Source organism: Electrona antarctica, assembly GCF_951216825.1.
Source record: "Electrona antarctica genome assembly, chromosome: 14".
NCBI classification, from domain to species: domain Eukaryota; kingdom Metazoa; phylum Chordata; class Actinopteri; order Myctophiformes; family Myctophidae; genus Electrona; species Electrona antarctica.
The window spans coordinates 8,110,573-8,120,696 of NC_136795.1; the positions used below are offsets into that span (position 1 = coordinate 8,110,573).

General features: G+C 43.4%; 1 protein-coding gene across 1 annotated transcript; it reads left to right on the plus strand.

Annotated features, from left to right (window-relative positions):
- The first annotated feature begins 1,392 nt into the window (after positions 1-1,392).
- Positions 1,393-9,137, plus strand: LOC306936185 (scavenger receptor cysteine-rich type 1 protein M130-like). The gene is made up of 10 exons (XM_079519674.1): positions 1,393-1,514; positions 1,739-2,044; positions 2,129-2,425; positions 2,664-2,969; positions 3,770-4,066; positions 4,466-4,771; positions 4,855-5,151; positions 6,059-6,868; positions 7,456-7,532; positions 8,075-9,137. The coding sequence occupies exons 2-10, from the start codon at positions 1,927-1,929 to the stop codon at positions 8,534-8,536; spliced, it is 2,970 nt and encodes a 989-aa protein (XP_079375800.1). The 5' UTR covers positions 1,393-1,514; positions 1,739-1,926; the 3' UTR covers positions 8,537-9,137.
- Positions 9,138-10,124: the final 987 nt, after the last annotated feature.

The window sequence follows — 10,124 nt, forward strand, 5'->3', positions numbered from 1 at the left end:
ATAGTGTAAACACAAACATTAAAAGCTGGACATGATGATATATGATGATAAGAGAGCCCCTCATTTCACACGGGTGGAATTTTGAGGGGCGCTAGCCCCTACTATGTCCAGCTTTTGGTGTACGTGATGTACAAACTTTGTCCTACACAAACATTACATTCCCATTGACAATGAATGGATACTTTTACATCGTAGTGTCTATTTTACGTCATGATGATGTACAGTGATAAGAGCGCCCCCACTTCTTTAAATATCTATGCTGGTTACTCTCTTGTATCTGTACAGAGTCTGATGTCAGATTGGTGGGAGGAGCCAGTCAGTGTACTGGTAGAGTGGAGATGAAACACCAGGGAGAATGGAGACCAGTGACTGGTAAATCTGAATGGAACCAGAACTCATCAGCTGTAGTGTGTAGACAGCTGGACTGTGGCTCTGCTGTTTCAAAGAAAAGGACTGTGGATTTTACAAAACATTTTGTATGGAAGATTACATCTCCCTGTGTTGGATCTGAGTCTTCACTGAGGGAGTGTGGAACACATGTGACTTGGACGTCCACTTGGCGACTGGAGGTGATCTGTTCAGGTAACAAACAATGGCTTTTTTTCTTTCATCTAGTAAATATTAATTTCTTGTTATTTCTGAAACATAACATATAAAGCATTCATTCTTAATCTCTCTCTCTCTCAGTGCATAGGGACTACAGTATTGTCTCTGTTGTATTCAGAGTTCAATATATTCTATAATGGATTAATTCATTACCTGTAGCCTACTGGTTAACCCCCCCCCCCCCCTCTCTCTCTCTCTCTCTCTCTCTCTCTCTCTCTCCAGCGTCTGTGAGGTTGGTGAATGGGACTAGTGTGTGTTCAGGCAGAGTGGAGGTGAAGTCTAACCAGTCTTGGGTCTCAGTGTGTGAAGGTGACTTTGACCAGCAGGATGCAGAGGTGGTCTGTAGGGAGCTTGACTGTGGGGCTCCTTCAGTCCTACAGGGGGCGCTCTATGGAGAAGTGAAGGCTCCAATGTGGACCAAAGAGTTCCAGTGTGAAGGCAACGAGTCTGTTCTCCTGGACTGTAGAACCTCAGACTCGACTAGAAACACCTGCTCACCTGACAAGACTGTTGGGCTCACCTGCTCAGGTAAAAGACAAACTACACTTTTTGACGAGTATTATAGTGACAATATTACATTTTTCACTGGTTACTCTCTTGTCTCTCTACAGAGTCTGATGGTGTCAGATTGGTGGGAGGAGCCAGTCAGTGTACTGGTAGAGTGGAGATGAAACACCAGGGAGAATGGAGACCAGTGAGAGGTGATCCTACGTGGAACCAGAACTCATCAGCTGTAGTGTGTAGACAGCTACACTGTGGCTCTGCTGTTTCAGAGAAAAGGAGCGTTGGGTTAGAACAACCTGTATGGAAGATTACATCTCCCTGTGTTGGATCGGAGTCTTCACTGAGGGAGTGTGGAACACATGAGCCTTTCAAGTCCACTTGGCGACTGGAGGTGATCTGTTCAGGTAACAAACAATGGCTTTTTTCTTTCATCTAGTAAATATTCATTTCTTGTTATTTCTGAAACATAAAATATAAAGCATTCATTCTTAATCTCTCTCTCTCAGTGCATAGGGACTACAGTATTGTCTCTGTTGTATTCAGAGTTCAATATATTCTATAATGGATTAATTCATTACCTGTAGCCTACTGGTTAACCCCCCCCCCACCCCCCTCTCTCTCTCTCCAGAGTCTGTGAGGTTGGTGAATGGGACTAGTGTGTGTTCAGGCAGAGTGGAGGTGAAGTCTAACCAGTCTTGGGTCTCAGTGTGTGAAGGTGACTTTGACCAGCAGGATGCAGAGGTGGTCTGTAGGGAGCTTGACTGTGGGGCTCCTTCAGTCCTCCAGGGGGCGCTCTATGGAGAAGTGAAGGCTCCAATGTGGACCAAAGAGTTCCAGTGTGAAGGCAACGAGTCTGTTCTCCTGGACTGTAGAACCTCAGACTCGACTAGAAACACCTGCTCACCTGACAAGACTGTTGGACTCACCTGCTCAGGTAAAAGACAAACTACACTTTTTTGACGAGTATTATAGTGACAATATTACATTTTTCACTGGTTACTCTCTTGTCTCTCTACAGAGTCTGATGGTGTCAGATTGGTGGGAGGAGCCAGTCAGTGTACTGGTAGAGTGGAGATGAAACACCAGGGAGAATGGAGACCAGTGACTGGTACATCTGAATGGAACCAGAACTCATCAGCTGTAGTGTGTAGACAGCTGCACTGTGGCTCTGCTGTTTCAGAGAAAAGGAGCGTTGGGTTAGAACAACCTGTATGGAGGATTACATCTCCCTGTGTTGGATCGGAGACTTCACTGAGGGAGTGTGGAACACATGAGACTAAGACGTCCACTTGGCGACTGGAGGTGATCTGTTCAGGTAACAAACAATGGCTTCTTTTCTTTCATCTAGTAAATATTAATTTCTTGTTATTTCTGAAACATAAAATATAAAGCATTCATTCTTAATCTCTCTCTCTCAGTGCATAGGGACTACAGTATTGTCTCTGTTGTATTCAGAGTTCAATATATTCTATAATGGATTAATTCATTACCTGTAGCCTACTGGTTAACCACCCCCCCCCCCCCCCCCCCCCCCCCTCTCTCTCTCTCTCCAGAGTCTGTGAGGTTGGTGAATGGGACTAGTGTGTGTTCAGGCAGAGTGGAGGTGAAGTCTAACCAGTCTTGGGTCTCAGTGTGTGAAGGTGACTTTGACCAGAAGGATGCAGAGGTGGTCTGTAGGGAGCTTGACTGTGGGGCTCATTTAGTCCTCCAGGGGGCGCTCTATGGAGAAGTGAAGGCTCCAATGTGGACCAAAGAGTTCCAGTGTCAAGGCAACGAGTCTGTTCTCCTGGACTGTAGAACCTCAGACTCAACTAGAAACACCTGCTCACCTGACAAGACTGTTGGACTCACCTGCTCAGGTAAAAGACAAACTACACTTTTTGATTATTATTATATAGTGAGTGACAATATTAATGTTTCACTGGTTACCATAGACATAGAATGGAAAACGCCTCCTTCGGCTCTGGGGCGTGTGCTTCTCGAGAGGAGGCAAGTTTTCGCGAGATTCCTTGCAAAGCATAGCGGAAGCATGAGCAAGCTTCCACGTGCATCACAGAAGTGACGTTCGGTCGGCCAATCAGAGGCCATGTAAACGTTTGTTTTCTCATGCCAATAAAGCTCCCTTGGATTGAATTGATAAGTCCCGGAAAAGATGCGCTGTCATTGGCCAGTAGTCACTTGAGCGGCAGTGACGCAATGTGCCTTCCACACTTAAGTTGCGCTTGACTTCCTCCTTACGCTGGACACAAATGGGGGATCTATTTTTAAGGGGCGCTAGCCCCTCCTATGTCCAGCTTTTAGTGTGTGTGTAAACACAAACTTTGTCCTAACGCAAACATTAAATGCCATTGATAATGAATGGCCATTTTTACGTCATAGTGTAAACACAAACATTAAAAGCTGGACATGATGATATATGATGATAAGAGAGCCCCTCATTTCACGCGGTGGAATTTTGAGGGCTGCTAGCCCGTACTATGTCCAGCTTTTGGTGTACGTGATGTACAAACTTTGTCCTACACAAACATTACATTCCCATTGGCAATGAATGGATACTTTTACATCGTAGTGTCTATTTTACGTCATGATGATGTACAGTGATAAGAGCGCCCCCACTTCTTTAAATATCTATGCTGGTTACTCTCTTGTATCTGTACAGAGTCTGATGTCAGATTGGTGGGAGGAGCCAGTCAGTGTACTGGTAGAGTGGAGATGAAACACCAGGGAGAATGGAGACCAGTGGAGGGTCATTCTAAGTATAACCAGAACTCATCCGCTGTAGTTTGTAGACAGCTGGACTGTGGCTCTGCTGTTTCAGTGAAAATGAGTTTGGGTTTTACAGAACAACTTGTATGGACAATTTCATCTCCCTGTGTTGGATCTGAGTCTTCACTGAGGAAGTGTGGAATAAATGAGTCTTTTCTTTCCACCTACAGACTGGAGGTGAAATGTTCAGGTAACAAACAATAACTTCAACAATGATATTAATCTTTAAGACATTTATTAACCACATGAACACTGGCAACACTATTTTGTGGCACACATTTGCTGAAAGTAGCAGATCTACAAGCGCACACAGCTTGTAGATCTGTCTGTCTGTCTGTCTGTCTGTCTGTCTGTCTGTCTGTCTGTCTGTCTGTCTGTCTGTCTGTAGTTATTTGACATGTACCGATATCATCATCATCATCAACATTGTTTTCTTTGTCTTGTTTGTCTTAATATCTCTGAGTGCATAGGGAGTAGGGACACTACACTACTTGTCTATGTTGTGTTAAGAGTTCAATATACTCAATAATGGATTAATTCTGTAGCCTATTGGTTAATCCCCCCCCCCCCCCCCCCCCTCTCTCTCCAGAGTCTGTGAGGTTGGTGAATGGGACTAGTGTGTGTTCAGGCAGAGTGGAGGTGAAGTCTAATCAATCGTGGGTCTCAGTGTGTGAAGGTGACTTTGACCAGCAGGATGCAGAGGTGGTCTGTAGGGAGCTTGCATGTGGGGCTCCTTCAGTCCTCCAGGGGGCGCTCTATGGAGAAGTGAAGGCTCCAATGTGGACCAAAGAGTTCCAGTGTCAAGGCAACGAGTCTGTTCTCCTGGACTGTAGAACCTCAGACTCCACTAGAAACACCTGCTCACCTGACAAGACTGTTGGACTCACCTGCTCAGGTAAAAGACAAACTACACTTTTTGATGAGTATTATAGTGACAATATTACATTTTTCACTGGTTACTCTCTTGTCTCTCTACAGAGTCTGATGGTGTCAGATTGGTGGGAGGAGCCAGTCAGTGTACTGGTAGAGTGGAGATGAAACACCAGGGAGAATGGAGACCAGTGGATGGTGATTCTAAGTGGAACCAGAACTCATCAGCTGTAGTGTGTAGACAGCTACACTGTGGCTCTGCTGTTTCAGAGAAAACAAGCTTTGGGTTAGAACAACTTGTATGGAAGATTACATCTCCCTGTGTTGGATCTGAGTCTTCACTGAGGGAGTGTGGAACACATGAGACTTGGACGTCCACTTGGCGACTGGAGGTGATCTGTTCAGGTAACAAACAATGACTTCAACAATGATATTAATCTTTAAAGACATGTATTAACCTGTGCTACACATTTGCTGAAAGTAGCTGATCTACAAGCTCACATAAAGCACAGAGCTTGTAGATCAACTATTATAGGCCAGAAAGATTTTGTGTAGAGGAGGAAAAGTGAGGAGTCCAATTATAGACCCCTGTGCTGTGGGACCCTGGTCAATATACAGGGTGGGGAAATCTGTCCGTCTGTCCATTTGACATCAGTCTATGTCGATGATGATGATGATGATGAATATCGTTTAGTCATCTGCTGTTTCAACCAATCACCTGCTCTTGGTGTAAGCACTCTTGAAGGGAAACTTTTTGCAAAACAATATATGTTAATGACAAAGATTTAGAAAACTTTCCTGCAGGTCTTATGTGTGTAATATGTGGTTCTAGATATTTTCGATTTTACAGTGTGCTCAGTGTCTCTGATGTTTAAAAATCGGGAAGAGACGCTTGTTCTAGGTGCTTTCTTGCCGGCTCTTGACGCTAAAGTGTGCCTGCACCCACTAGGTGTAAGCACATCTAGGATTCCATGACAAAAGCCGCTCGTGGCCGGCGTCTCTTCCGGGTTTTTAAGACTGCTCGTGGATGAAAAAGAAGCTCCACCCACGCGGCAGAATGCCGCGATAGTGCCACGTGGGCTAGATTCCCGGAAAAGCTGTGGGTGGAGCTTCATTTCCATCCATCAGCTGTCTAAAAACCAGGAAGAGGCGCCGGCCACGAGCGGCTTTTGGCCGCGCATGGAAGCTCAGGTGTGCCTGCGCTGACTGACTGTCTTGTTACATACTGGTATCTTCTGCTGCTTAAACCAATCACCCCCATCTTGTTACATATCTGCTGCTTCAACCAATCGCCTGCTCTGTCTTGTTCCAGATCTGCTGTTTACGCCAATCATCAGCCTCATCCCCTCCTTGAAGGGGGTTTCCAAGGGCCAGCAGCAAGGGCTGCAGCAGGTGATTGAGGGTTCCAGCTTCACCATCAGTTGCTCCATCCGGCCACAGTACCCAGGGGGCTCCTTTCACCTCACCTTCACTGGACCCAACACGACACGCACCTACACCCAGCCAGCTGTCAATCAATCTGCTAGATACAACCACACCCAGCCAGCTGTCAATCAATCTGCTAGATACAACCACACCCAGCCAGCTGTCAATGACTCTGACACTGTCCTGTCTCCTGCACCAGACCCCACTCAACCGAACACAACCCCCAACCCCACTGAACCAAACACAACTTTATACTTCACTGAATCCAACACAACATTCAACTTCACTGAACCCAACACAACCCCCAACCCCACTGAACCGAACACAACCCCCAATCCCACTGAACCAAACACAACCCCCAACCCCACTGAACCGAACACAACTTTCAACTTCACTGAACCGAACACAACTTTCAACTTCACTGAACCGAACACAACCCCCAACCCCACTGAACCAAACACAACCCCCAACCCCACTGAACCCGACACAACCTTCAACTTCACTGAATCCAACACGACACAAAACTACACCCAGCCAGCCGTCAATCATACTGCCCACTTCCTGTTTCCTGCGGCAGACCACGCCCACCAAGGAAACTACAGATGTGTTTATCGCGTCAATGTGTTCATAAATCACACAGATGTTTCTTCTCATAACTTCTCCTCTGAGAGCGAGCTTCTCTCTCTCACTGTCACAGGTAACCTGAATTAAACTTCTAAACGTCTTTTATAGTCACACATTTTGAATCTCAAACTTGCATGTAGAAAGCATTCTTATTCTTATATGACATGTGGAATTATAAATTAAATGCTTTTTTTGTTAGAGCTGTCCGGCAGCCGCTGAGGTGGGAAAATTGGTAGGCTATATATAAGGGACACCTTCCAATTTGCTTTGGCCGAAATGTACTGTACTATACTGTACTACTAATACTGTAGAGTACTACTGTACTGTACTACTCGTACTGTACTACCTGAACTGTACTACTCGTACTGTACTGTGCGTACTCGGCCTACTTGTACTGTGCGTACTAGGCCTACTTGTACTGTACTGTACTGTACTGTACTGTACTGTACTGTACTGTACTGTACTGTACTGTACTGTACTGTACTGTACTGTACTGTACTGTACAACCTACAGTATACTGTACTGAGGATAGACAATATTTCAGTCCAATAAAAAAAACATTCCAAACTTTAGCCACAAAAAAAAGGCCCCTTGGTTGCCAGACTCCGACTCCATGCTGTGTGCTGATGTTGAAATGCTCCTAACGTATGTGTCTCACAGCTTCTCATCTGACGTCTAACCTCTTCAAAGTGTTGTCCATAATGCTGATAACCAGTGTCCTCTATTGCTTCTGGAAGGTATTATACAAATAATCCTTATTCAATAAAAGACCGCAATGTAAACCAAGTAGTTATACGCTGTTTGCACGCAGTGTTGATTTTGCGGACTAAAACTACGGACAAAAAATGTCCGTAGACATTTTTCACTAAATAAAACGACTAAATATATTTAAAAAATGTAGAAATTAGTGGAGAAGAGATCCAGTAGAACTAAAAGACAAGTCATTTTATGTTTGGTTGGTGTTGCGCTCTGAAAATAGCAGATCTACAAGCTCACAATGTATTTTCAGCATGCAACCAAGTGTCAAATGAGCCATCACGACGTCATTTTTGTCGACAAAATCAACTAGATTTAGTCGACTAAAATCAAATGATATTTAGTTGACAAAACTAGACAAAACACCTTTCAGATGACTAAAAATGTACTAAAACTCAATGGAAAAGACTACTGACTGAAAAGTACATCAACATTTGCGGTCAAAATTGGGTTTGTTTAACTTGTTGCCTGATCCGATCCAAGTCACATAAAAGTCGAATGTGCTGCCTTGCTTCTCCTATAGGCCAGCAGCAGGCGCCAGAGGGCTGGAGCAGGGAACGTGGAGTTGGTCTATTACAACGTGGGACGGGAGAGCGTTGAGATAGTTTACTATAACGTTGCCGCTGAAGCCCAAGAAGAGCCAGAATACGAAGAAGTAGATGTCCGAGTTGTTTCTGAAGCCGAAGCAGAGACAGAATACTACCTGTATGACGACGTAGGTGTCCCAGGTGTTGCTGAAGCTACTACCTCCAGTGAACAGACACAACACCACCAGTATGAAGACATAGATGTCCCAGGTGTTTGTGAAGCTGGCTCCAGGATCTGTACTCTGTGTTGTTGTCTATGTTTAAGAATGAAAAAGGAAAGTACAAATATGAATCGTAAAACAAATGAAGCTGGGTCCAATGAACAGACACAACGCCACCGGTTCATCCAGATAGAAATGGAAGAAGAAGAAGAAGCATCCAGTGAAGAGTCTGAATAGCACCAGTATGAAGAGTATGATTGATTGAACATTTTATCAACAGTTTTGCGGAATGGCTACAGTTCAAGGAAGGTACAGGACTACATTATGATTGATTCAAAGAGCATCCAAAACCACAATGTCACATTATGATTGGTTCAAATAACATCCAAAACCACAATGTTGCATTCTGTGTTAAGATGTTACAGATGTTCACGCTTTCCTGATCTTTTCCTGAAGGTTTTTCACTAATTAGCCTAATGTAAATGGGGTTAGGTTTTTTAGGTTGAGGTCCATCATTAAGTTACTATTATCATTTTATAATATATATTATATATAATATATATATCAATATATACAATTTGTTTTATGTATTTTTAAGGACAGAATTAATTATGAGCAGAACGCTCTTAGTGTATGCAAGTATTTTATTGTTTAAGTAGATTTATAAGCATTGCTTTTTAGAGTATTTAATAGTAATAAGCTTCACATTATCATGTTATTTTTAAGGCCAAGATTATTATGAGCAGTAAGCTCTTAGTGTACATAAGCATGCTACTGTTTAAGATGATATTAATCGTATGGTCCATTGTGAAACCAATTGATTTTATTCTTACAGTTTCAAACAGTTGAACGTATTAAAGACATGTAATATTTTGTTGTTTATTTGAACCTCTATTAAAAGAATAAAGAGATGAAAATAGTCTTCTCTCAATGAGTGTTTGGGTGAATTCTGATTCTATGTCTTCTAACGGTTTTCTGAAAAACTTCTCAGACTTTTTCATGTCAATTAAGGACCGTTCTAGGGAATACAATTGTTAATTTTATTGTCTACTCACTACTCAGGCTTGTGTGAACACCCCAGACAGTTTTTAAGTTTCTCGATTCCCTTCTTATACAAACCCATTGTAACTTAACCTCCATTTTAACTATTATTAGATCCATGTTTCAGACATTAAATGTGTGGGGGTTTTATAAATTAATCGAACCAATGGTGAGCTTGTGACGAATGTAATGTACTAGGGCAGGGGTTCTCAACCCGTGGGTCGCGACCCCTCGGGGGGTCGCCAAATTATTTTAGGGGGTCCCCAAATTATTTTCAAAAAATAAAAATAAAAAAAAAGATTTTTTTTTTAATGTTATTTTCACGATTTTTCAAAAATAGCAGACCTACAAGCTCGTAGCGCGCCACTCGGTGGCGCGCTATGAGCTTGTAGATCTGCTATTTTTCAATAGCTAAATTATAACAATGCTTAAAACACCAAAAGGGGTTCCCGCCCAAAATGGTTTAAGGTTATTGGAGCAGTCAATTTATATTGGGGGTCGGGAGGGGGCGGGGCGGGGGTCCCGAGACGTTGCCAAAGCATTTCCGGGGGTCCCCGGCCAAAAACGTTGAGAACCCCTGTACTAGGGGATACATGGCAAAATAAGGGAGTCCACGACACTTCCGCCGATAGCATCTCTGCCTTTAGGTTGTGACCAGGCTTTTCTCTTCGCAGATGAGAATACACACTAACTAAATAACTACTTTAGATCCATTGGAATGAAGGCTCTTTTTATTTTCTTACATTTCTTGAAGATTTTAACAGTTTTGGACATACAAGGTTTC

Bases quoted from the DNA above. Each gene is read 5' to 3' on its own strand.
- LOC306936185 (XM_079519674.1), top strand. From the start codon at position 1,927: ATGTGGACCAAAGAGTTCCAGTGTGAAGGCAACGAGTCTGTTCTCCTG. The intron at 2,045-2,128 runs GTAAAAGACAAA...GTCTCTCTACAG, and splicing joins TGTTGGACTCACCTGCTCAG to AGTCTGATGGTGTCAGATTG. The intron at 5,152-6,058 runs GTAACAAACAAT...GTCTTGTTCCAG, and splicing joins ACTGGAGGTGATCTGTTCAG to ATCTGCTGTTTACGCCAATC.